General features: G+C 49.6%; 1 protein-coding gene across 1 annotated transcript; it reads left to right on the top strand.

Annotated features, from left to right (window-relative positions):
• The first annotated feature begins 1,224 nt into the window (after positions 1 to 1,224).
• On the top strand, positions 1,225 to 26,994 carry LOC129713046 (S-adenosylmethionine synthase-like). Its single transcript, XM_055661910.1, has 9 exons — positions 1,225 to 1,511; positions 7,392 to 7,469; positions 9,695 to 9,817; positions 14,949 to 15,061; positions 16,435 to 16,578; positions 17,533 to 17,751; positions 19,126 to 19,308; positions 21,379 to 21,512; positions 26,577 to 26,994. The coding sequence occupies exons 1-9, from the start codon at positions 1,418 to 1,420 to the stop codon at positions 26,677 to 26,679; spliced, it is 1,191 nt and encodes a 396-aa protein (XP_055517885.1). The 5' UTR covers positions 1,225 to 1,417; the 3' UTR covers positions 26,680 to 26,994.

Here is a 26,994-nt window from a genome sequence, read left to right as displayed (position 1 = left end):
GGCTTTCTCAAGAAGAGGAACGGAAGAATGGTGTGCGTGTGTGCGTGTGTGTGAGTGTATGTCTGTGTGAGTGTGTGTCTGTATATGTGTGTGTGTTGTGTGAGTGTATGTCTGTATGACTGTGTGAGTGTGTGTGTATATTTGTGTGCGTGTATGTGTGTGGCTGTGTGTGTGTGTGTGTGTGTGTGTGTGTGTGTGTATGTGTGTGTATGTGTGTGTCTCTGTGTGTGTGTGTGTATGTCTGTGTGAGTGTGTGTGTATTTGTGTGTGTGTATGTGTGTGTCTGTGTGTGTGTGTGAGTGTGTGTGTGTGTGTGTGTGTGTGTGTGTGTGTGTGTGTGTGTGTGTGTGTGTGTGTGTGTGTCTGTGTGTGTGTGTGTGTGTGTGTGTGTGTGTGTGTGTGTGTGTGTGTGTGTGTATGTGTGTGTGTGTGTGTGTGTGTGTGTGTGTGTGTGTGTGTGTCTGTGTGTGTGTGTGTGTGTGTGTGTGTCTATGTGTGTGTGAGAGTGTGTGTGTGTCAGTGTGTGTGTGTGTGTGTGTATGTGTGTGTCTGTGCGTGTGTGTGTGTGTGTGTGTGTCAGTGTGTGTATGTGTGTGTGTGTGTGTGTGTGTGTGTGTTTGTATGTCAGGGAAATAATGCAACGTGTGGTGTTTTTTTGAAGGGTTTACTAGTTTATGAAGTTTATAAACCTCTGTCCAGATGTCACATCAAACTTTCTAAACTTTCCCCGGCACTCTCTTTCCTCCACGTGTAATGACAGGTGTTTTCAAGATCTTAGGGCAAACGGATTAAAGGGATATGGGAGGCAGCAGGATTTTGGATAATCAGCCATGATCACGTTGAATGGCGGTCCTGGCTCGATGGGCCCAATGGCCTACTCCTGAGCCTATTTTCTATGCTTCGGTTTCTACAAAAGGCTTCTGATCGGGCTCCCATGTGGAAAGGTGCGGGCTCAGACCCAGCGCATCTCATGTGGTCACGACATATGCGTACATTGCATCATCTGGCCAAGCCTGCACCCACCCCTCGGGTCCATCAATCACAAACCTGCTCTCAAACTGGACTTTCCAAAAGCACATGCGGAGGGGTGGTGGGGATCAGGCTGATATAGCACGAATAATTAGCAAAGATCAAGAGGCGTGTGGAACCGATTAGGGGTCGCAGGGGTCGCGGCTGAGCGATGTGTGAGTCTCCAGTAAGTTGCAGTCATTGATTGTCCTGGGGTGAAACTCACACTTCCCCAGTTGTCCCCTCGGCCGCTGGTCACGGTGTGGGTCACGTTCGCTCTGCCTTATATAGCGGGGGCAGAGGTCCATCCTCTGGATCTAGGGGGCTATCCTCTCGCCACTGGAGGCGAGCGCACCAAGGCAACAACCTGTGAAACTGGAACATCGCCCTGTACTCTCCAGCCGAGAGGATGACTTGCCCAGTGAACGGCGTTCGCAGTCACCTGCTCCACGAGGAAGAGAGTTTCATGTTCACCTCGGAGTCAGTTGGCGAGGGCCACCCCGGTGAGTTGTTACACCTGTCGGAGGTTGCACGCCTTCAACAGACTGCAGGCATTAACACGGGAATCCGGAGAACCCACTCACACTGCAGAGGGGAGACAAGGCTTGGATGTAGCCGTGACTCCGGGGCAGAACTTGTCGAGGAAGGAACTGCAGATGCTGGTTTACACCGAAGATAGACGCCAAAAAAAAAAATGTTGGAGTAACTCAGCGGGACAGGCAGCATCTCTGGAGAGAAGGAATGGGTGATGTTTCGTTTCGGGTCGACACTCCTTCTTCAGAGTTACCTCTCTTGAGTTACTCCAGCATTTTGTGTCTATCTGAGGAAGAGCTTGTTGCATTCCCACACGCGAGCCGTGTCGAGAAAATGATGTGTGCGTTCAGACGTAGTTGTCCTGAAACTCTAATCGCACTGCCTCCTCCTCTACACGAACCATTCGCAGTCCCCCCGCAGTCTTCCCGTTAAAGAATCTACCATTCAAACCCTCTCGTTGTCAGCCCAGCGATTTTCCCCATTTCAATTGAGAGCGCTGGGTGCAAGGACCATAGAAGTGGAGGCAGACATGATCTGTCTGAAGAAGGGTCTCGACTCGAACCGCCACCCATTCCTTCTCTCCACAGATGCTGCCTGTCCCGCTGAGTTACTCCAGCTTTTTGTTTCTATCTTCTATTGTCCCATCCTCGACTGACTCGGGCAATGAAGGAATAAAATGGTCAGTGTTCACTCATCACACACCGCCAACAACACGACTGAGCAAATGCATGCAGGCATTAAACCAGCATCTGCAGTTCCATCCTGCACGGATATAATAGTGGCGTTTAAGAGGTTTTTGGAAAGGCACAAGGGAATGGATGGATGTGGATTATGGTCAGGCAGATAGGAGTTGGTTTTGGCATCAAGTTCGGCACAGACACTATGATGCCAATGAACTAAATCTGTGCTGTGCTATGCGAGGAAGGCACTGCAGATGCTGGTTTACACCGAAGATAGACCCAAAACGCTGGGGTAACTCAACGGGACGGGCAGCATCTCTGGAGAGAAGGGTGATGATTCGGGTCGAGGTCCTTCTTCAGACAGAGAGTCAGGGGAAAGGGGAACAAGAGATAGAGATGGTGCATAGGCCAACTGAATGAAAAAAAAATGCAAAATGCAACGATGATCAGGGAAAGATGGAGCCCACAATGGTTCATTGTTGGCTGTGGGGTGGGTGATAACGAGTTGTACAGACAGTGAAGATAGCTATATTTGGTTGCAAGAATTCAATGGTTTGGTTCAGTTTAGTTTATTGTCATGTGTATCAAGGTACAGTGAAAAACTTTTTGTTTCCTGCTATCCAGTCAGCGGAAAGAGTGTACATGATCACAATACAGCGTTGCAGTGTTTTATACTCTTTCAATTGTTCATCATTTTTATTTGTTTTCATAGTTTTTGAATGTTTTTGAAAGTAAGAAACGTTGGGTTTCTCCCCAATCCACCTCCAAAACACAGTGTAGAAACAAGGAACTGCAGACGCCAGTTTGCACAAAAGGACACAAAGTGCTGGAGGAACTCAGCGGGTCAAGCAGCATCTCTGGAGAACATGGAGAGGTGACGTTTTGGATCGGGACCCTAGAGAACCAGCAAACCCCACACAGCCAGACGTTTCAAACCTTCTGAAGAAGGGTCCCGACCCGAAACCTCACCTGTCCATGTTCTCCAGGGATGCTGCCTGACCCGCTGAGTTACTCCAGCACATGTGTCACTGAGAATTCAAGTGTCCATTTGTATTGCAAGCAGTAGGCCGGTCACAATGTGGCACATCTGTGCTAGATAACCAGTAGAGAAAGGTCTTGAGTTTCTTCGAGAGACTTGTAGCTGCAGCACACATTGAGATACCTTCAATTACATGGGATGTTGCGATTGCCACAGCTTGCACACGATGTGGCCAAATAGAGAACCTTTCCTTTCAGGAGACCGACCAATTCAAACCCAATACTTGTGTTTATTGGCCTTCATTTCTCCCGCCCCCATGTTGCATCCTGCATTCAATCAACAAAGGCATAAAGTGCCAGAGTAATTCAGCGGATCAGGAGAACTTGGATAGGCAACGTTTCAGGTCGAGACCCTTTCTTCAGACTGATTGTAGTAGTGGGGAGAAAGGTGGAAGAGAGGTTGTTGCGGGACAAAGCCAGGCAAGTGATCAGTTTGTTAGCCCTCGCCTCTCTTCCAGCTTTCTCCCCCCCCGTCCCCCTCACAGTCGGTCTGAAGGAGGGTCCTGACCCAAGATGTCATCTCTCCATGTTCTTCAGAGATGCTGCTTCACCCACTGTGTCACTTCAGCACTCTGTGTCTGTTCATGTCCATAAAAGTGATAGAAGCAGAATTAGGCCATTCGGCCCATCAAGTCTACTCCACCATTCAATCATGGCTGATCTATCTCTCCCCCCTAACCCCAGTCTCCTGCCTTCTCCCCATAACCCCTGACACCCGTACTAATCAAAAATTTATCTCTGCCTTAAGAATATCCATGGACTTGGCCTCCACGGCCTGCTGTGGCAATGAAATCCACAGATTCACCACTCTCTGGCTAAAGAAATTCCTCCACATCTCCTTCCTAAAGGAACGTCTTTTAATTCTGAGGCGACGGCCTCTGGTCCTAGACTCTCCCACTAGTGGAAACATCCTCTCCACATTCACACTATCCATTCATAAGGGAGTTAGATTGACCTCTAATGACAACGAGAGTGTTGAAATCCCTTTAACAAGTTTGGGATAAGATGGCATTCATAAAATAATTCAAAGGTAATTATAATACCAGGAGTAAAAGTTTTTGAGAATGCAGTTAGGTGGGTAGATAAAGGGAAGTTGGCGGATGTGATTTAAGTAGTTTTGCTAAGGTTCTGCGATAAAAGGTGAATGCATAAACATGAGCAATAGTAGGAGCAACAAACAGCACATGCTTGTACTGCACGAGACCTCCTGAGACAGTATTGTGATTTTAGCTTTTCACAACTTATATTAGGAACGAATGAGAAGACAAAGGACATTATGTCAAAGTTTGGTGTAGTTTAGCGATACAGCATGGAAACAGGCCATTTGGCCCACCGAGTCCGTGCCGACTAACGATCACCCGTACACTAGTTCTAGTGTCTTCCCCTTCATCAAAAAACCCCTCGCAGTAAAGCACAACTTATTGTCCGTCATCCCAATGGCTTGCTAATTCCTAACACCTGCAGTGTTAACCTTGTACCTATGGTACATGTTTAGCTTAGTTTACTTTAGAAATACAGCATGGAATATAGGCCCTTCGGCCCAACGAGTACACGCCAACCACTTCATAGCAAAAGGATTTGAGTATAGGAGCAGGGAGGTTCTACTGCAGTTGTACAGGGTCTTGGTGAGACCACACCTGGAGTATTGCGTACAGTTTTGGTCTCCAAATCTGAGGAAGGACATTTGCCATAGAGGGAGTGCAGAGAAGGTTCACCAGACTGATTCCTGGGATGTTAGGACTGTCATATGAAGAAAGACTGGATAGACTTGGTTTATACTCTCTAGAATTTAGGAGATTGAGAGGGGATCTTATAGAAACTTAAAAAATTCTTAAGGGGTTGGACAGGCCAGATGCAGGAAGATTGCTCCCGATGTTGGGGAAGTCCAGGACAAGAGGTCACAGCTTAAGGATAAGGGGGAAATCCTTTAAAACCGAGATGTGAAGAACTTTTTTCACACAGAGAGTGGTGAATCTCTGGAACTCTCTGCCACAGAGGGTAGTCGAGGCCAGTTCATTGGCTATATTTAAGAGGGAGTTAGATGTGGCCTTTTTGGCTAAGGGGATCAGAGGGTATGGAGAGAAGGCAGGTACGGGATACTGAGTTGGATGATCAGCCATGATCATATTGAATAGCGGTGCAGGCTCGAAGGGCCGAATGGCCTACTCCTGCACCTAATTTCTATGTTTCTATGTTTGTCCCACTTTGGCCTTTCCCACTTTGCGATTTTTTTTTTCGTCGACTGCCGGCGTCATTGAGTGACGTGCCAGCTCATCGAAAAACCGTCAAGATGGGCGACAAGCTGCGACAAGTTACGCCATCTCGCGTCACCATTTTTTGGGACCTGGGACGACGACGACATACGACACCATACGACAACATGCGACCGCACAGACATCAAACGACGACAACCGAGGTCAACATGCGTCCACCCGCGGCACGATACAGCAAGATACGACACTGTCTGCGACTTCTGAAGACAAGTAGCGTCGTTTTGATCTGTATCTTGAGGCAGGCGCTGTCGCCGGTTGACGTATGATGATGCAGGTTGTCGCAAAGGGAATTCGTCGATGTCATGGCCTTGCGACATCGTACGTCACCTGGCCTCATCCGGGCAACAACTATGACGGCACCTACGACAGGAGACGACAGGCAATGTCATAGAAACATAGAAACATAGAAATTAGGTGCAGGAGTAGGCCATTCGGCCCTTCGAGCCTGCACCGCCATTCAATATAATCATGGCTGATCATCCAACTCAGTATCCTGTACCTGCCTTCACTCCATACCCCCTGATCCCTTTAGCCACAAGGGCCACATCTAACTCCCTCTTAAATATAGCCAATGAACTGGCCTCAACTACCCTCTGTGGCAGAGAGTTCCAGAGATTCACCACTCTCTGTGTGAAAAAAGTTCTTCTCATCTCGGTTTTAAAGGATTTCCCCCTTATCCTTAAGCTGCGACCCCTTGTCCTGGACTTCCCTAACATCGGGAACAATCTTCCTGCATCTAGCCTGTCCAACCCCTTAAGAATTTTGTAAGTGTCTATAAGATCCCCTCTCAATCTCTCTGTCAAGCCACAGAAGACTGTAAAGGCCAATTCAATGGATATTTTGAACGCAGAGATAGATAGATAGATTCTTAATTAGTACGGGTGTCAGGGATAATGGGGAATTGGCAGAAAAATGGGGTTAGGAGGGAAAGATAGATCAGCCATAATTGAATGGCAGAGACTGGATGGGCCGAATGGCTTAATTCTGCTCCTTTCTAAGGAGCTGATCGTGGACTTTAGGAGGGCACAACATCCGAGGACATACACACCACTGAAGATAAATGGGGATACTGCGGATAGGGTGAGCTGCTTTAAATATCTGGGAGTCCACATCTCAGAGGATCTGACATAGACATTACACGCTGCCGCATTGGTGAGTAAGGCAAGGCAGCGCCTTTACCACCTCAGGCAATTGAGGAAATTCAGAGTGTCTCTGAGGATCCTCCAGTGCTTCTACTCAGCGGCTGTGGAAAGCATCTTGTCCGGAAACATCACAATTTGGTTTGGGAATTGCTCTGCCAAGGACAATAAGGCTCTGCAGAGAGTAGTCTGTTCGGCCGAACGCACTATGGGAACTACACTCGCCCCCCTGCAGGAACTATACATCAGGAGGTGAAACTCCAGAGCCAACAAGATCATGGGGGACCCCTTCCACCCCAGCAACGGGCTGTTCCAGCTGCTATGGTCGGGCAAACGCCTCCGTTGCCATGCTGTGAAAACGGAGAGGATGAGAAGGAGTTTCTTCCCAGAGGCCATTAGGACCGTAAACTCCTATCTCTCCAGGGACTAACTTTACTGAACCAATTTACTGTTGTGTTGTGCCTTTTTAAAATTGTTGTTTTTGTCTTTTTTTTCCCTCCCACAGATATGTAATATGTGAAAATGTGATTCTGTTCCATTCTGTTTGTAGTTTTCTTGCACCATCCGCGAGCATCGCCACTTTTCATTTCACTGCACATCTCGTATGTGTATGTGATGAATAAACTTGACTTGACTTTCACCTTTGACCTTATAACCTTATGACCTTAGAACCTTGACCTTGTGACTTGATGCCAATGTTCTCTCCTCCTCTCCTTCAGATAAAATCTGTGACCAGATCAGCGATGCGGTGCTGGATGCCCACCTGCAACAAGACCCTGATGCCAAGGTGGCATGTGGTGAGTTCCATAGAGCTCCTCTTCATGGATGTAGCTCCATGAAGTCCTGAGATATCTGAGAGACGTTCATAAGTTGATGGAGCAGTATTGGGGCCATTCATCAAGTCTACTCCACCATTCAATCACGGCTGCTCTATCTTTCCCCCTCAACCCCATTCTCCTGCCTTCGCCCATAACCCCTGACACCCGTGCTAATCAAAGATCAGAGCTTTGTGATATGGATTTGACATGGATGTGGGTTGATGGAGATTCTTGAGAATCCCTGAAATGCCTTTTAAATGTTATTTATAGTCCCTGCCTCAACAACCTGCTCTGGCAGCTCATTCCCTCACCCACCACCCTTTGTGTGCAAACAGTTGCCCCTCTGGAAGGTGGCACAGTGGCGCAGCAGTACAGCTGCTCCCTTGCAGCGCCAAAGACCCAGGTTCGATCCTGACCACGGCTGCTGTCTGTACGGAGTTTGTACGTTCTCCCTGTGACCTTGTGGGTTTTCCCCAGGTGCTCCGGTTTCCTCCCACACTCCAAAGTCGTACAGGTTTGTAGGTCAATTGGCTTTGGGGAAACACTGTAAATTGTCCCTAGTATGTGTGTCGGATAGTGCTAGTGCACGGGCTGTTTGCTGGTCACCGCAGACTCGGTGGACCTGTTCCCACGCTGTATCTCTAAAGTCTAAAAAAAAATCTAAATCTATAGCAAACATATCCTGCGAAACCTTCGTCAATGACTTCCCTTACAATCTCTTCCTGGTGATGACAAGTTTCTTGTTCAGAAAGATTTCTACTCCCTGGGCAACTTTGTCACCTTCCGTGATTTGAACAATCCCCACTGTTTTCTAGCAGATGGGACCAGTCCATTTGGAGCAGTGAGCACTAACAGTGTTGGCTGGGGCGAGATGTTTGCTCCCCCCGTTCTAGAATTACGCACCCTACCAAAAGCCTCACTGTTTCATGAATTTTTCGTTGGCTATTTCATTCCAGCCATGATCACAATGAATGGCGGTGCTGGCTCGAAGGGCCGAATGCCCTCCTCCTGCACCTATTTTCTATGTTTCTATGAAGGACTGGATGAATTTCAGTGTGTAGAATCCAGGAACTGCAGATGCTGGTTTATCAAGGAAAAGACACAAAATGCTGGAGTAACTCATCGGGTCAGGCAGAATTTGCTGAAGAACATGGGCTTGTCGGGCAGAAGGGTCCCGGCACAATGCATCACCCATCCATGTTCTCCAGACACGTTGCCTGACCCGCTGAGTTACTCCAGCATTTTGTGTCCTTATTTAGTTTTTAGAGATACAGTGCATAAATAAGCTCCTTGTCTCAGCGAGTCCACACACTAACACTATCACATAGAAACATAGACATAGAAATTAGGTGCAGGAGTAGGCCATTCGGCCCTTCGAGCCTGCACTGCCATTCAATATGATCATGGCTGATCATCCAACTCAGTATCCCATACCTGGGACAATTTACAATTTACAGAAGCCAATTGGCCTACAAACCTGCACGCCTTTGGAGTGTGGGAGGAAACCGGAGCACCCGGAGAAAACCCACGCAGGTCACGGGGAGAATGTACAGACTCTGTACAGACAGCACCCGTAGTCAGGATCGAACCCGGGTCTCTGGCGCTGTAAAGCAGTAACTCTACCACTGTGCTGCCCCTGATGCTGACTGACCCGTTGCGTCCCTGCCTCTACCCTCGCCCCATGTTGTCCACTGAGCTCGGTACCGACTCTGGACACTCACAATGGGTGAGTGTTCCTATCCCGGGAGTTTGCTCTCTGTTTCACAAGGAGCACAAGGCACAATGTCACCAAATCACCCTCCAAACTCGATGGTATTCGTGTCGAAACTAACTGCAGATGCTGGTTTAAATCGAAGATAGACACAAAATGCTGGAGTAACTCGTGGAGACAGGCAGCAACTCTGGAATGGGTGAAATTTTTAAGTCTGAAGAAAGGTCTCTGGAGAAGGGGAATGTGATGTTTCGGGTCGAGACCCTTCTTCGGACTGAGGGTCTGTCTGAAGAAGGGTCTCGACCCGATCCCAACTTCTTAACTCAATACCGTCCAGCGTAACGGGCCTGTCAACGCAATAACACATAGTAATCTCAACTACAATGAATTAATAACCATAAACGTCACCATTCCTTCTCTCCATGGATTACTCCAGCATTTTGTGTCTATCTTCGATTGTATTTGTGTCCTGTTTCTCCACCCCCCCCTCCAGAGACTGTGTGCAAGACGGGAATGGTGCTGTTGTGCGGTGAGATCACGTCGCGCGCTGTTGTTGATTACCAGCGAGTGGTGAGGGACGCGATCCAATTAATCGGCTACGACAACTCATCCAAAGGTGAGTGTACACTCGTCCTGCCGTGTCTGAACATGACGGATGAACCATTCAGGTCTTCTGCCGCCTCCGTGCTTTATTATGAAGTATGTTCATAAGTGATAGGAGGGGAATTAAACCATTCGGCCCATCAAGTCTACTCCACCATTCAATCATGTCTGATCTATCTCTCCCTCCTAACCCCATAACCCCTGACACTCGTACTAATCAAGAATCGATCTATCTCTGCCTTAAAAATGTCCACTGACTTGGCCTCCACAGCCGTCTGTGGCAATGAATTCCACAGATTCACCACCCTCTGACTGAAGAAATTCCCCCTCATCTACTTCCCAAAGGAACGTCCTTTAATTCTGAGGCGATGGCCTCTGGTCCTAGACTCTCCCACTTGTAGAAACATCCCCTCCACGTCACAGGCTTTTCACTCTTCGGTAAGTTTCAATGAAGTCCCTCCTCATCCTTCTATACTCCAGCGAGTACAGGCCCAGTGCCGTCCAAACTGCCGTACCATCAAACTGTGGCTGACTCTCGTCAATTACTAAACCCCATGAGATCTTCCATGGGTCACTTTGGTTTCTCGATTCTCTCCAGATCACAGGGTTTTCAGTTGGGACCATTCCTCTGGACTGCTGGGCAATGTTAGGTATTTTCCCCGCAAAGACTACACTCCCTATTCCCACACAGATCTTTCTGTCCTGGGCCCCCTCCATTGCCAGAGTGAGGCCATACGCCAACTGGAGGACCAGCACCTCATATTCCACTTGGGTAGCTTAAACCCAACTATAAATATTGAATCCTCCCCTTTTAGATAACACCTCAACTCCTTCTTCGCCCCCCCCCCCCCCTTCTCTTTGCCTCACCTTAGTGCACACCTATTCCTCCCCTCCCATTTACATTCTCTCCTCTAGCTTCACAATTCGTAATTCTTCAATCCTTTTGACTTGCACATCCCACGCCCTCTCACCCCCAATGACCTCGCCACCCCCATCCTAAACACCTATTCCACCTACGTATTGGAAGGAACTGCAGGTGCTGGTTTAACACTGAAGATAGATACAACATGCAGGAACAACTCAGCGGGTCAGGCAGCATCCCTGGAGAAAAGGGAATCGGCGACATTTCGGGTCGAGACCCTTCTTCAAACTGAGAGTCAGGGGAGAGGGCAACTAGGGATACGAAAAGGTACAAAGAACAAATGAATGAAAGGAACGGAAAGAGCAAATCAAAGCCAGCCACGATGACCAAGGAAAGGTGGAGCCCACAATGGTTCATTGTTGGCTGTGGAGAAGGTGATAACGAGTGGATACAAATAGTGAAACTAAGCAGGACGACAGCAAAACTAGTAGGATGACTAGGGTGGGGGAGGGGATGCAAGACTTACTTGAAGTTATGAAGTGGATAAATGTGAGGTTATCCATTTTGGTGGCAAAAACGGGAAAGCAGACTATTATCTAAATGGTGGCCAATTGGGAAAGGGGGAGATGCAGCGAGACCTGGGTGTCATGGTACACCAGTCATTGAAGGTAGGCATGCAGGTGCAGCAGGCAGTAAAGAAAGCGAATGGTATGTTAGCTTTCATTGCAAAAGGATTTGAATATAGGAGCAGGGAGGTTCTACTGCAGTTGTACAGGGTCTTGGTGAGACCACACCTGGAGTATTGCGTACAGTTTTGGTCTCCAAATCTGAGGAAGGACATTATTGCCATAGAGGGAGTGCAGAGAAGGTTCACCAGACTGATTCCTGGGATGTCAGGGCTGTCTTATGAAGAAAGACTGGATAGACTTGGTTTATACTCTCTAGAATTTAGGAGATTGAGAGGGGATCTTATAGAAACTTACAAAATTCTTAAGGGGTTGGACAGGCTAGATGCAGGAAGATTGCTCCCGATGTTGGGGAAGTCCAGGACAAGGGGTCACAGCTTAAGGATAAGGGGGAAATCCTTTGAAACCGAGATGAGAAGAACTTTTTTCACACAGAGAGTGGTGAATCTCTGGAACTCTCTGCCACAGAGGGTAGTTGAGGCCAGTTCATTGGCTATATTTAAGAGGGAGTTAGATGTGGCCCTTGTGGCTAAGGGGATCAGGGGGTATGGAGAGAAGGCAGGTACGGGATACTGAGTTGGATGATCAGCCATGATCATATTGAATGGCGGTGCAGGCTCGAAGGGCCGAATGGCCTACTCCTGCACCTAATTTCTATGTTTCTATGTTTCTATGTTGCTAAGTTAGAGAAGTCAATGTTCATACCGTTGGGTTGTAAGCTGCCCAGGCGAAATATGAGGTGCCGTCCCTCCAATTAGCGCCTCCTCTTTAACGTTTATCCCTCTGGCTACATATTTCACTCCTCTTCTCTCTCAACCTTACACACTTCAATTTCCCTTTCATCTTTCACAGTTGTCCACCCATTTACTAATCAAACCCTCCCCTCACCTGTATCCACCTATCGCAGGTTTTTCCCACCCCTACCTCTCTTCCCGCTTCCCACCCCCACCGCTACAATCAGTCTGAAGAAGGGTCCAACCCCAAAAACATTCACCTACGTCCATTCCGCTGCCTGACCCGCTGAGTTCCTCCAACACAATTCACTTACTTACTTACTGTCTATTCAGCCCCCTGGCGTGTAGGGCAGCAAGGAAGGTCCTCTACTCCTGTCTTTTCTGGGCTAACATCTGGACACTACCCCAGGTCAGGTCATCTGTCGATAGCCCTGGAAGTCCATCACGCCCAGTAGCGTTGATTCCTTCAGTTGCTGTTTCCGTAACATATTTGTTTAATGAGACATGGTTGTTGGCCCTGTGCTCAACCCCCAACCTGGAGGACCAGTGGATCGCTCTTGGTCTCGCCTCTACCCTTCGACCTGTCCAGCATGGAAGACCCTAACAGGAGACGAATCTCCCGCTGGCGTAGATCTAGGGGTCACTGAGACACACAAGCTCCCAGACCACGACAAGGTTGCAATCCAACACGATTCCGTTTTTTTTAGCCTTATAGATACTTCATGGAAACGGGCAACTTTGGCCCACCGAGTCCATGCCGACAATCGCTCACCCATTCATGTTGATTCTGTGTGACCCCACGTTCTCACCCGTGGACGGAGTCTGCAGCGTATACGCCCCCAAAACCAAGCCGTGCAGATGCACAAAAGCTAAATACATTCAAGTTCCTCTCAGTGAGGGGAAGTATCAGTTAACACTCAATAGATTGAAGTTGGTAAGATACAAGTTGTATTTTGCATTTAGTTTAGTTTAGTGCAGGTTATTATTGTCACGTGTACAGGGGTCACAGTGAAAGGCTTTTGTGTGCTTGTCGTTCAGTCAAAGAGAAGACTATGTGGATGCAGTCATGTTGTCTGCCATTTTGTAAATGGTACAGGATAATTAATCCTCAAGTAGCAATTTTATTATTAATATTTGGAGAGGTTTAATAGAGGTTTAATGGTGCCTTAGGGCAGTGGTGGATGCCACTTGATACTGGATTGTACTTGATAGCAAAAAAAATAAATAAATAAATACTGGCTATGCTGAAAAAGGCACAGAGTGCTGGAGTAACTCAGCAGGTCAGGCAGCATCTCTGCAGAGCATGGACTGGTGACGTTTCAGGTCAGGACCTTTCTTCAGACTGAGGTGGGAGCTGAGGGAGAAAAGCTGGAAGAGAGATATGGTGCGGGCAGAGGATTTGAAAGTGTAGGAGCAGGGAGGTTTTACTGCAGTTGTACAGGGTCTTGGTGAGACCACACCTGGAGTATTGCGTACAGTTTTGGTCTCCAAATCTGAGGAAGGACATTATTGCCATAGAGATGAGTGCAGAGAGCAGGTTCAACAGTCCAGACAGGATGGGATTCTGGGATGTTTGCAGGACTGTCTTATGAAGAAAGACCTGGATAGACTTGGTTTATACTCTCTAGAATTTAGGAGATTGAGAGGGGAAGGTCTTAGGGGTAGAAAGGTTGTGCTTACAAAAGTTCTGCTGAGGGATGACAGGTGTTGCTAGGAGATGTCAGGAAGATATGGACGCCTAGATGTTGGGGAACCGTGCAGGCAGGACAAGGTTCACAGCTTAAGGAGGAAGGGTGATAAGGGGGGGGGGGGGGGGGGGGGGGGGGGGGGGGGGGGGGGGGGGGGGGAAATCCTTTAGAACCGAGATGAGGAGAACTTTTTTCACACAGAGAGTGGTGAATCTCTGGAACTCTCTGCCACAGAGGGTAGTTGTGGCCAGTTCATTGGCTATATTTAAGAGGGAGTTAGATGTGGCCCTTGTGGCTAAGGGGATCAGGGGGTATGAAGAGAAGGCAGGTACGGGATACTGAGTTTCTGATCAGCCATATATCTTTTGATGGCGGTTAGGCTAATTAAGAACCTATCAATCTCTACTTTAAAAATACCCAATATCTTGGCCTCCACAGCCGTCTGGCAATGAATTCCACAGATTTCTATGTTTCTATGTAGGACAAGTTTTGGCAAGTGAAAGGTGGAACAGGTGAGGGTGGGGGGGGGGGGAGCAAAGGCCAGAGAGGAAGTGGCAAAAAGAGTGGGATGAGGAGAGAAGAGGTGAAAATTGTGAAGCCAGAGGAAGGAATGTTGGGGGAAGGGGACAAGAGGAGGGGGATGTGGACAAATAGGTGTGGCACAGGGAAGAAGGGCCGGAAGAACAAAAAGGGGGCGTTACTAGTAAATTAGTCACCTGAAATTGGAGAGTTGGACAATAAAACCATAAGACATTGAAGAGGAATTAGGCCATTCGGCCCATCAAGTCTATTCCGCCAGTTGATCTATTTTTTCCTCTCAACCCCAATCACTTGCCTTCTCCAGATAACTTTTGATGGCGTTACTAATTAAGAACCTATCAATCTCTACTTTAAAAATACCCAATATCTTGGCCGCCACAGCCGTCTGTGGCAATGAATTCCACAGATTCACCTCCCTCTGGCTAAAGAAATTCCTGCTCCTCTCCGTTTCCAAAAATAGGTCCTTTTATTCTGAGGCTGTTCCCTCTGGTCCTCGATTCCCCTACTAGTGGAAACATCCTCTCTACATCCACTCTATCCAGGCTTTTCATTGTCCGGTAAGTTGCAATGAGACTGAGACCCCCCCCCCCCCCCCCCATTGCTAATGGTCTGGCGGGTGTATCACCGGTTGCAGGCTTTGACTACAAGACCTGCAACGTGTTGGTTGCATTGGAGCAGCAGTCGCCAGACATTGCACAGGGGGTGCATCTGGACCGGAACGAAGAGGACATTGGTGCCGGAGACCAGGTCAGTCAAGGGTCAAGCTGCCCAATGCTCAGCACTTGTCACAAGTGGACAACCCAAGGGCCCACATTGACCAACGTCATTGACACCATGGTCACTCTGTCATTCTACATTGGGCACTTCTCTGCCACCAGTCGGTGGACACCGGGCATTTCACTGCCCCATGGTCAGTCTGCACTGGGCGCTCCACTGCCCCAATCCAGAACTGAAGATGTCTTGGTTGGGTTGCTCCTGGGTCTGGCCAAGCTGGCCATCCGTGAGACACACAGCTCCAGGCGGAGGAGAGCTCTGCCCGAGCAAGCTGCCTGCCCCTTTTCCGGAAATGCGTCCGCTCCCGGGTGGCACTAGAGAGGGACTACACGCTGTCCGTGGACACACTGGGGGATTTCCGGGACCGCTGGGCAACGCAGGGGGTGGAACGCGTTCTTAATAAGGCACTATCGCCCAACTTGTCCATGCCAACTAAGATGCCCCACCTGCACTCGTCCCACCTGCCCACATTTGGCCCACATCTCTCTAAACCTATCCTATCCATGTACCTGTCCAAATGTTGTTATAGTCCCTGCCTCAACAGCTCGTTCCATAAACTCACCACCCTCTGTGTGGAAACAATTGCCCCTTAGGTTCATAGTAAATCTTTCCACTCTCACCTTAAGCCCAGGTCCTCTGCCTCTTGAATCCCCTCCTCAAAAAGACTCTGTGCATTTACCCTATCTATCTCCCCCCCCCCCCCCCCCCCCCCCCCCATCATGATATTATACACCTTTATAAGATTGGGCCTCATCCTCCTGCACTCCAAGTAATAAAGTCCGAGCTTGCTCAACTTCTCTTCATAACTTAGGCACTCAAGTCCTGACTTAAGTCCTGGCAACAATTTCATAAATCCTCTCTACACCCTTTCCAGTTTAACAATAACTTTGCTAGGCAAGGTGACCAAAACTGAACACAATGTTCTAAATGTGGCCTGATCAGGGTCAGCACGGTGGCGCAGCGGTAGAGTTGCTGCCTCACTGCGCTGGAGACCCGGATTCGATCCTGACCATGGGTGCTGTTTGTCTGGAGTTTCTACATTCTCCTTGCGTGGGTTTTCTCTGGGTGCCCCGGTTTCAACCCACTCTCCAAAGAAATGTATGCTTCTTCGGCAAAATTGTAAATTGTCCCTGGTGTGTTGGATAGTGTTCATGTACGGGGTGATCGCTGGTCGTTGCGGGCTCGGTGGGCGGAAGGGCCTGTTTCTGCGCTGTTATCTCTAAAGCAAAGTAAAAGTACCAATGTTTAGTACAACTGTAACATGACCTCCCAACTTCGATACTCACTACTCTCCCGATAGCTGAGGCCCTGTTTTGTTTGGTGACGGTGTCTTCCCCCTTTGCCAGGGCCTGATGTTTGGCTATGCCACAGATGAGACGGAGGAGTGCATGCCGCTGACCATCATGCTAGCCCACCAGCTCAACGCCCGCATGGCCGAGTTACGGCGAGACCACACACTGCCCTGGCTCAGACCTGACTCCAAGACCCAGGTACGTTGGACCCCGTGCTGGGTTGCTGAAGGACGTTGTGGGGAGGATTGGAGCGGTTATAATCTGCGCGGTTACGGTAGGACGTGGGCTGGTCGCGGGACTCAACGGTTTAATGCAGCCACACGTGAAATTCCTTTTGCATAAATTTCACACGTGGGCGCCGCCATTTTTGGCGCCATTATTCAGCGTCAAAAAGTCCGGTCGGCACGCGCACTGGATGCACTGGATCAGTTCCCGCCAACCGTCGTCCCTCTCCTCACGTCTGCGCTCACCTCCAGCTCCCGACCAAAGATTATAGAGCAGAGCAAGATTGACCACTCCTCCGAAATCCAATGGGCTGACGTGTAGTACGTAGCGGAACCTCACGGCCGCCATTTGTTTATGCCGAACGCGACATCTTTGGTCGCGGGGACGGACTCCACAGTTATACAATCTGCTCTTACATCAGGTCGCAGGGAAAAGCAAAGATACTAGAGGCTCCTCTAGTATCTTTGGGGGAAGAGGACATTTCCTCCACTCCTGAGTTGATCCAGGACTGATTCTCGGTCCCCCCGATATCAGACGACGGCGGCTGGCGGGAGAGCCTCAAGCGTCTGCCCGTGGTCGGAGCTCCCGAGGCAGCGGGCAATGCTCCTCTAGTATCTTTGGTGTAATCAGTGTTGCAGGGAACAGTGTTTTGTTGAGCATCGATCATTTCACATATTTAGTTCATATCATTGTAAATTGCAGCTCAATAAAATGGCGTCATGCCATACCCATGTCATACTACGCTTTTTTCGTAGAGTGTCGCATCTTGCTCTGCTCTATAATCTTTGCTCCCGACCAGTTTTGCCGTCCGACAAGTCTTTGTTCGACGTGACGAGCCTTCGGGTGGGTTTTCGACCGACAAGCGTTCGGTCGGGTCCCTCGGGAAGGCCAGGGACTGACTGAGCCATCAGCCCGTTCCCTCCGCAGGTGACGGTGCAGTACAACCAGGAGAACGGCATGGTTATCCCCGTGCGTGTGCACACCATCGTCATCTCGGTGCAGCACGACGAAGACATCAGCCTGGAGGAGATGCGCAATGCCCTGAAGGAGAAGATCATCGACGTAGTGGTGCCCAAGAAGTACCTGGACGACAACACCATCTACCACCTGCAGCCCAGCGGGAGGTTCGTCATCGGAGGTCCACAGGTCAGTGGCCAGGACCTTGACCCCCGGGCAGCAACTCTACCACCATGCCACCATTCAATAGACAATAGGTGCATGAGTAGACCACTCAGCCCTTCGAGCCAGCACCGCCATTCAATGTGATCACGACTGATCATCCCCAATCAGTACCCCACTCCTGCCTTCTCCCCATATCCCCTGACTCCGCTATTTTTAAGAGCCCTGTCTAGCTCTCCCTTGAAAGCATCCAGAGAACCTGCCTCCACCGTCCTCTGAGGCAGAGACTTCCACAGTCACGGCGGCACAGCGGTAGAGTTGCTGCCTTACTGCAAAATGCAGCACCAGAGACCCGGGTTCGATCCCGACCACGGGTGCTGTCTGTATGGAGTTTGTATGTTCTCCCCGTGATCTGTGTGGGTTTTCTCCGAGATCTTCGGTTTCCTCCCACACTCCAAAGACGTACTGGTTTGTAGGTTAATTGGCTTAATAAAAATGTCAAATTGTCCAAGTTGGGGATATGCAGAGTACTGCCCTGCCGACTACAAAATTCAGAAGGATTCCACAGAACCATCACCTTCTGACCAAAGAAACTCTCTCTCATCACGATTCTAACGGTGGCGCAGCGGTAAATGGTTCAATCCTGACTAAGGCTGCTTGCCTGTACGGAGTTTGTACGTTCTCCCCGTGAGTGTTCCCCGGGCGCTCCATTCCCCCCCCCCCCCCCCCCCCCCCGCAGGTATGCCTTCGATACAGATTGGAAATTGTCCTTGGCGTGTGGGATAGTTCTCAGTGTATGTGGTGATCGTTGGTCAGCATGGACTCGGTGGGCCGAAGGGCCTGTTTCCTCACTGTAGCTCTAAACTGAACTAGTGGAAACATCTCCACATCCACTCTCTCCGGACCTTTCGCTATTCCGTAAGTTTCATAGAGAGGCAATGAATTCCACAGATTCACCACCCTCTGGCTAAAGAAATTCCTCCTCATCTCCATTCTTAAGCTATGTTCTTTTATCCTAGTCATAGAGTGATACAGCAGGGAAACAGGCCCTTTGGCCAAACTTGCCCACACCAGCCAACATGTCCCAGCTACACTAGTCCCACTTGCCTGCGTTTGTCCCATGTTCCTCCAAACCTGTCCTATCCATGTACCTGTCTAACTGTTTCTTAAATGTTGGCCTCAACCACCTCCTCTGGCAGCTCGTTCCATACGCCCACGCGTGATAAAGTTACCCCTCATATTCCTATTAAATCTTCTCCCCTTCACCTTAAACCTCAGTCCTCTGGTCCTTGATTCCCCAACTCTGGGCAAGAGACTCTGTAAGTCTACCCGATCTATTCCTCTCGTGATTCTCTCATGATCCTGATTCTGGTTGATGTGTCATGTGCTTGGTTGGTTCAGGGCGATGCGGGGGTCACCGGCCGCAAGATCATCGTGGACACGTACGGTGGATGGGGAGCACATGGCGGAGGGGCCTTCTCGGGCAAGGACTGCACCAAGGTGGACCGGTCTGCCGCCTACGCCGCCCGCTGGGTAGCCAAGTCCCTGGTGAAAGCTGGTCTGTGCAAACGCGTCCTGGTGCAGGTGAGAATGGTGGCGTGGTGCGGTGACACGGCACAGTGACGTGGTGCGGTGACACGGCGCAGTGGTGAGGCACGGTGGCGTATTGACGGCACGGTGGCGTATTGACGGCACGGTGACACGGCATGGTGGTAGAGTTTCTGCCTTAAGGGACTGTCCCACTTTCACGACCTAATTCACGACCTCTGCCGAGTTTGCCCTTGACTCCTACTCGCAGCATGGTCGTCATGAGGTCGTAGGTAGGTCGTAGGTAGGCCGTGATGCTAGTCGTAGGTAGGCCGTGATGCTAGTCGTAGGTACTCGTGGCATCAAGTAGGTCGGGGCGTTTTTTCTAGCCTGATGAAAAATGTCCACGAGTAAAAAAGGTCGTGAATTAGCTCGTGAAAGTAGGACAGGCCCTTTACAAGGCCAGAGACCAGTCAGATCCTCGCCCTGTTCCCAACATAATAGACACACTCCAAGGACACAAGAACACAAGGAATGGAGGATACAAATTGCGCCTCTGTATTCTTGTGTCTGTGGAATGTGTTTGTTGTAGTCACATCAAGACCCAGGTTCGATCCTGACCACAGGTGCTGTCTGTATGGAGTTTGTACGTCCTCCCCGTGACATTTCTCTGAGATCTTCGGTATCCTCCCACACTCCAAAAACAAACAGCTTTGTAGGTTAACTGGCTTGGTGTAAATGTAAATTGTCCCTAGTGTGTGTAGGATAGTGTTAGTGTGCGGGGATCGCTGGTCGGCGCGGACTCAGTGAGCCAAAGGGCCTGTTTCCACGCTGTATCTCTAAACTAAACTTCATACCATCGAGGTCACACAGTGTAGACCGCCGGGTTCAATGCGGTTCTGCTCCGACTCTGCGTTTAACGGCAGAAATCCCTGGTTTTATCGAGACAAGAGCATAGCTTCAATTTCACCATTGCAGCCAGCATCGCCACTGTATTAGGCAGCCATGCGTTAACGTCAATACAGCCACTGCTGGGTGCTGCATTCTTTGGAAAGGAATTCAGGCTGGTTTGAATATGGAGATTGAAGTCTGCTGGTAGGCACAAAAATCTGGAGTAACTCAGCGGGACGGGCAGCATCTCTGGAGAGAAGGAATGGGTGACGTTTCGGGTCGAGGCCCTTCAGGGTTCCCGCTCAAGCAACCCCACCTGGCCCATGTTTGTGTTCCTTCATGTTCAGTTTAGTTTAGTTTATTGTCACGTGTACCGAGGTACAGTGAAAAGCATTTGTTGCATGCTAACCAGTCAGCGGAAAGACTATACATGATTACAATCAAGCCATCCACAGTTTACAGATACATGATAACGGAATAACAGTGCAAGGATAGTCCGAGGTTCACCAATGAGGTAGATAGTAGTTCAGGGCTGCTCGCTAGTTGTGGTGGGATGATTCTGTTGCCAGATTTTGAATTGCCATCGGGTTTAATCCCAGTATTCTGTCCTGTGAGTGAATATTGTGAGCAATGCGTCTCCGTCAATGATAAACCTGCATGACTGAGCACGAACACACCTCCGAGGGGTCATAAGGTCATAAATGATAGGAGCACAATTAGGCCATTCGGCCCATCAAGACTACTCCGCAAGTCTTCGGTCTAAACTAGTACCTGCAGTTCCTTCCTACACCGTGAGTGAGTGAGTGAGTGATTGTGGGCAGTGGTGATTTCAGGAGTGACCGTGATGTGAGTGAGCGAGTGAGTGAGTGAGGTCGTGATTTTGGAAGTGAGTGACTGAGAGTGATGGTGGTCGGCAGTGATTAAGAAGGAACTGCAGATGCTGGAAAATCGAAGGTAGACAGAAATGCTGGAGACACTCAGCGGGTGCAGCAGCATCAGAGTCTGAAGAAGAGTTTCGGCCCGAAACATTGCCTATTTCCTTCGCTCGATAGATGCTGCTGCACCCGCTGAGTTTCTCCAGCATTTTTGTGTATCTGTGGTCGGCAGTGATGTTGGGACTCTGTGCTCGACCCTCCTATACACAAGACACGCCTCCTGCCGCTGTAGAACGGGCCACACCATGGCACGCTGACCACGCACGACCCCTGACCACGCTCTCCCCGCTCTGATCTCCAGGTTGCCTACGCCATTGGAGTTGCCGAGCCCCTCTCCATCTCCATCTTTTCCTACGGAACGTCCCAGATGGGTGACCGGGCCCTGATGGAGATTGTGAGGAAGAACTTTGACCTTCGACCCGGAGTGATTGTCAGGTAAAGTGAACTCGTTTCGGCCCGAAAGGTCGCCTACTCTTCTCCTCCAGAGATGCTGCCTGACCTGCTGGGTATTCTTTACTTTAGACTTTAGAGATACAGTGCGGCAACAAGCCCTTGGGGCCCACCGAGGCCACAGCGACCAGTGATCACAATAACACCATCCTACACACACACAAGGGACCAACCCGCACGTCTTTGGAATGTGGGTGGTAACTGGAGCACCCGGAGAAAACCCACGAGGTCCCAGGGAGAACGTGCAAACACTGTACAGACAGCACCCGTAGTCGGGATCGAACTCTGGCCTCTGGCGGGTTCTTTTGTTTCATTTGGGTTGGTTGTGGTTGGCACAGGTTCCCCTGAGCCATGCTTGGGATGAACATTGCCATCATTTGATGGTCCACTGGGTAGTGTATGCAAGCCGGCACATTCACTGCCAGGGCAACTCATGGCCGTGCAAAGCCAGCCAGAAAGGAAAAGGTTCCCTCCCGGTTTAATGCAGGGACCATGTTAGAGTACAGTCGCCTCCAACAACGAGCAAACCTGGAGACCACACCTCCAAGGAAAGGACACAGAGTGCCGGAGTAACTTTGTCAGAGGGTGGTCAACCTGTGTGATTCTTTGCCACAGAAAGAGGTGGAGGCCAAGTCAGTGGATATTTTTAAGGCAGAGATAGATAGACTCTTGATTAGTACGGGCGTCAGGGGTTGTGGGGAGAAGGCAGGAGAATGGGGTTAGGAGGGAGAGATAGATGAGACATGATTGAATGGCGGAGTTGACGATGGGCCGAATGGCCTAATACTACTCTTATCACTTATGACATAACTCAGCGGATCAGCGGATGGGGTAATTTTAAAGCAGGGATTGACAGACACCTAATTGGTCAGGGTAGTCGAGGGTTATCGGGATGAAGCAGGAAAATGGGGTTGAGAGGGAAAGATCGATCAGCCATGAATGATGGATCAGCCATGTGACAAGTTACAGTGACATTTTTTTGTTTTGCATGCCCAAGGTATGCAAATAGTGGCCACATGAAGGGCACCGAGAAAGTTACAAGTATCCCAATTTTTGAACAAACCATTTTTAACACATCTCACTTTGGCCCCCCCTCGATCTCGGTGGTCCCCCCCCATGCTGGGTCCTCCTCTCTTCTCCCTCACGAATAGTGGAGTAGACTTGATGGGCTCACGGGATTCCATCGAACAAGTGTGAATGGGTGATCGTCGGTCGGCATGGACTTGGTGGGCCGAAGGGCCTGTTTCCACGGTGTATCTATGAACTAAACCTACGTACTTCTGTTTCTATGACTTATGAGCGTGATCAGGCTGCTTCCCTGGAGAACGTGGATGGGTGGAGTTTTGGGTCGGGACCCTTCAGACTTCTTTGGAATGGAATACATGTGTCATGTGTATACCTTTGTGTCCCCCCCCTGGCAGTCCCCCCCACACTGGGTTGTTCATTGTTCTTCCATCACTCTCACGGTGGTTTGGGAGGTTTAAAGCAGTGGGGGGGAGTGGGGGGGGGGGGGGGTAAACATGAATCCCCCCCACCCCTTAGACAGCCTCACCCAGTCCAGAAGCAATCATTCCCATTACTCCTATCTAAAAAAAATGGATGCCGGGGGTTATGGGGAGAAAGCAGGGAATGGGGTTAGGAGGGAGAGATAGATCAGCCATGATTAAAATGGCGGAGTAGACTTGATGGGCCGAATGGCCCAATTCTACCCCTATCACTCATGAACATTTCTACAGTAGTCAAAAAAGGACAAAGCTCTTAGTTCTTTCACTGGCCCAGTAACCTTTCCTTCATATTCCATCGGTGGAGTAGCCTTTGTACAGACATTACACATGACTGAACAAAAGGCACTCCCTCTCTGTTATTTATCTCTCTTTGTTGTTTTTTCCCTATTATTCGCCAGGACTCTGTCCTGAAACATCGGTCAATTGCTGCAGGCAGTTCTGGAGAGTTTTCAACCCCGTGAATAAACAGAAAGTGTCTGGAGTGGGAAGACCCTTTCATTCCTTGCCCACAGTATTTTCAAGTAGCAATCCCTGTACAAACTCTTGATTGTTTCTCTGTAGTGCCCCGGAGATTAGAATCCAGCGTGTTACGTCACACCATGCTCCCAGCCAGAGCCTTATAGACCTGCTTTTACACGAATACTGACTGTACGGCACGGTGTCGCAGCGGTAGAGTTGCTGCCTTACAGCGCCAAAGACCCGGGTTCGTGTGTGTGTGTGTGGGTGGTATAATGTTAGTGTGCGGGGATCACTGGTTGGCGCGGACTCGGTCGGACAAGGGCCTGTTTCCACGCTGTATCTCTAAACTAAACTAAAATCAACACGGTGTCAAAGTTATGAGCAGTTTAGTTTGGAGATACAACATTCAAACAGGATGCAGCATTACAAACATGCACCAAGTCCTTGCCGACCAACAATCACCCATTCACCAATCACCTGTCCTTTTTCCCCATTGATGCTGCCTGTCCCGCTGAGTTACTCCAGCATTTTTGTCTACCCATTCACGCTATTTCTATTCACACTCGCAACAAGGGCAGTCCCCCTAGTCCTCACCTTTCAACCCACCAGCCGTCACATACAAAAGGTAATCCTCCGTCAGTTTCGCCACCTCCAATGTGACCCCACCACTCGCCACATCTTCCCATCTCCCCCCATATCTGCCTTCCGCAAAGACCGCTCCCTCCATAACTCCCTTGTCAATTCTTCCCTTCCCTCTCATACCACCCCCTCCCCGGGCACTTTCCCTTGCAACCGCAAGAGATGCAACACTTGTCCCTTTACCTCCCCCCTCGACTCCGTTCAAGGACCCAAGCAGTCGTTCCAGGTGCGACAGAGGTTTACCTGCATCTCCTCCAACCTCATCTATTGCTTCCGCTGCTCTAGATGTCAGCAGATCTATATCGGTGAGACCAAGCGGAGGTTGGGCGATCGTTTCGCCGAACACCTCCGCTCGGTCCACAATAACCAAGCTGACCTCCCGGTGGCTCAGCACTTCAACTCCCCCTCCCACTCCGTATCCGACCTCTCTGTCCTGGGTCTCCTCCATGGCCACAGCGAGCAGCACCGGAAATTGGAGGAACAGCACCTCATATTCCGTTTGGGGAGTCTGCATCCCGGGGGCATGAACATCGAATTCTCCCAATTTTGTTAGTCCTTGCTGTCTCCTCCCCTTCCTCATCCCCCAGCCTTCGGGCTCCTCCTCCTTTTTCCTTTCTTGTCCCCACCCCCGATCAGTCTGAAGAAGGGTTTCGGCCCGAAACGTTGCCTATTTCCTTCGCTCCATAGATGCTGCTGCACCCGGTGAGTTTCTCCAGCTTTTTTGTGTACACACTATTTCTATGTTGTCCCAATTGAATATGCTACACACTAGGGGAAAAATTGTCAGAAGTCAATTAACCTGCTAAACCCGTGCATCTTTGGAATGTGGGAGGAAACCAGAGCACCCGGAGGAAACCCACGCGATCTCAGGGAGAACGTACAAACTCTGAACTGAGGACCCATAGGCAGTGGAGAAATAGGTCCTTCAGCTCACCGAGTCCGCATCAACCATCAATTACCCCGTACATTAGTACAAATACACATTAGGGACAATCTACAATATTTTTTAACTGAAGCCAATTAACCTATAAACCTGCACATCTTCAGCATGTTGGAAGAAACCGGAGCACTCAGAGAAAACCCACACGGTCACGTGGAGTTTGTGCAGACGGCGCCCGTAGTCAGGATCGAACCCGGATCTCTGCCGCTGTAAGGCAGCAGCTCTATCGCTGTGCCAGCCTAAAGTAGAGTAGAGCCGAGCACAGAGAGGACAAAGGAGTCAGGAAGAAGTCACAACTCAAAAACTATCAAACTGGGTTCAAGGTCTGTGGTCAAGTTTAACAGGTCACAAGGTCATGATGCCAAAAAAAAAACCGCAGGCAGAGAAATCAAAGTCTGGATCAGAAGGTCAAAACCCCACAAGAAGAGGTAAATGGTGTACAAGACTCAGAAAGAGCAAATGCCAGACAGCAAAGACAAGAACAAATATCAGAGCTTAAATAGGGAGCATAAATATGGCTTTATTGTAATCATGTATTGCCTTTCCGCTGACTGGTTAGCACGCAACAAAATCTATTCACTGTACACGTGACAAACTCAACTAAAACTGCATTAGGAAAGTAGCAAAGGCATGGGCCAAATGAGCTGAACACAAACATAGAACATGGAACCTAGTACAGTCCACACAAGAACAGGCCCTTCGGCCCACAATGTCCATGCCGAACATGATGCCAAGACCATCTCACATCTACCTGCACATAATCCACATCCCTCCATGTGTCCACGTGCCGATACAAAAGCCTCTAAATGCCACTATAGTTTCAGCTTCAACCACCCACCCTTGCAGTGTGTTCCAGGCACTCACCACTCTGTGTAAAAAAAGGTTACCCCGCACATCACCTTTTGCCCCCTCTCACCTTAAAGCTACACCCTCTGGTGTTTGGAATTAGAGTTGCTTGCGCCAACAAAGTTAGAACTGACATCAGGAAACTCCATGATCACAATTATTTACAGCTAGGAATGGGTTTGCAAGCAGAGAACCAGATGGGAAACCTTAAGCCCTCATTGGTGGAGGATTAAGATAGTTTGGTTACTTGTCCTCACTTCAGCCTCTCTGTCTCTCTCTGTCTATTTCCCTCTCCCTCTTTCCTCTCTTCTTCTCCTTCCCCTTCCCCCTCCCTCCCACCTCCCCTCCTCGTCCCCACCTCTTTCTCTCTCTTCCCCCTCTCTCTCTCTTTCTCTCTTTCTCTCGTCTTCTTTCTCTCTCCCCCCTCTCTCCCCCTCTTTCTCTCCCCTTCTCTCCCCCCTCTCTCTCTCCCCTTCTCTCCCCTTCTCTCCCCTTCTCTCCCCTTCTCTCCCCTTCTCTCCCCTTCTCTCCCCTTCTCTCCCCCTTCTCTCTCCCCCTTCTCTCCCCTTCTCTCCCCTTCTCTCCCCTTCTCTCCCCTTCTCTCCCCTCCACTGTACAACTGAGCCACGCTGTTGCAGTGAAACATGTTTCCTCTTGCAGGGACCTGAACCTGAAGAAGGCAATGTACCAAAAGACTGCCTGCTACGGCCACTTTGGCAGGAGCGAGTTCCCGTGGGAGGTGACCAAGAAGCTGAGCTTCTAACCGCACCAAGCCCGGTTCCCGACCTGCTGCAATTCGCACCGATGAACTCACTAAAGGCCTCCTGCTCGGAATTCCATTTCAAATTGTCTGCTCGCGGTAGCTACTCGAGCTAGGCCCAGATCCTCGGCTCCAGATTTGACCAACCACATCCGCACGTTACCAGAGTGAGAAGTGTTTAACCATCTCAACATTGACCTGTCAGTGAGGAGCTGTATCTCCTTCCCTGGGGACTTCCATTCTGATGCCCAACACTTGATTTACATCTTGGCAATGGAGCGTAAATACTTTTCATTTAAAGGAATTACAAACTTCTAA

The sequence above is a fragment of the Leucoraja erinacea genome, chromosome 34 (genome assembly GCF_028641065.1).
Source record: "Leucoraja erinacea ecotype New England chromosome 34, Leri_hhj_1, whole genome shotgun sequence".
Lineage (NCBI taxonomy): Eukaryota > Metazoa > Chordata > Chondrichthyes > Rajiformes > Rajidae > Leucoraja > Leucoraja erinaceus.
The sequence above is the reverse complement of the archived record's forward strand: the minus strand, read 5'-3'. Positions and strand labels throughout refer to the sequence as shown.

Excerpts from the sequence above, each read along its gene's own strand:
- LOC129713046 (XM_055661910.1), top strand. The coding sequence starts at position 1,418 with ATGACTTGCCCAGTGAACGGCGTTCGCAGTCACCTGCTCCACGAGGAA. Across the intron at positions 1,512-7,391 it reads AGTTGGCGAGGGCCACCCCG|ATAAAATCTGTGACCAGATC; the intron begins GTGAGTTGTTAC and ends CCTCTCCTTCAG. Across the intron at positions 19,309-21,378 it reads GCAAACGCGTCCTGGTGCAG|GTTGCCTACGCCATTGGAGT; the intron begins GTGAGAATGGTG and ends TCTGATCTCCAG.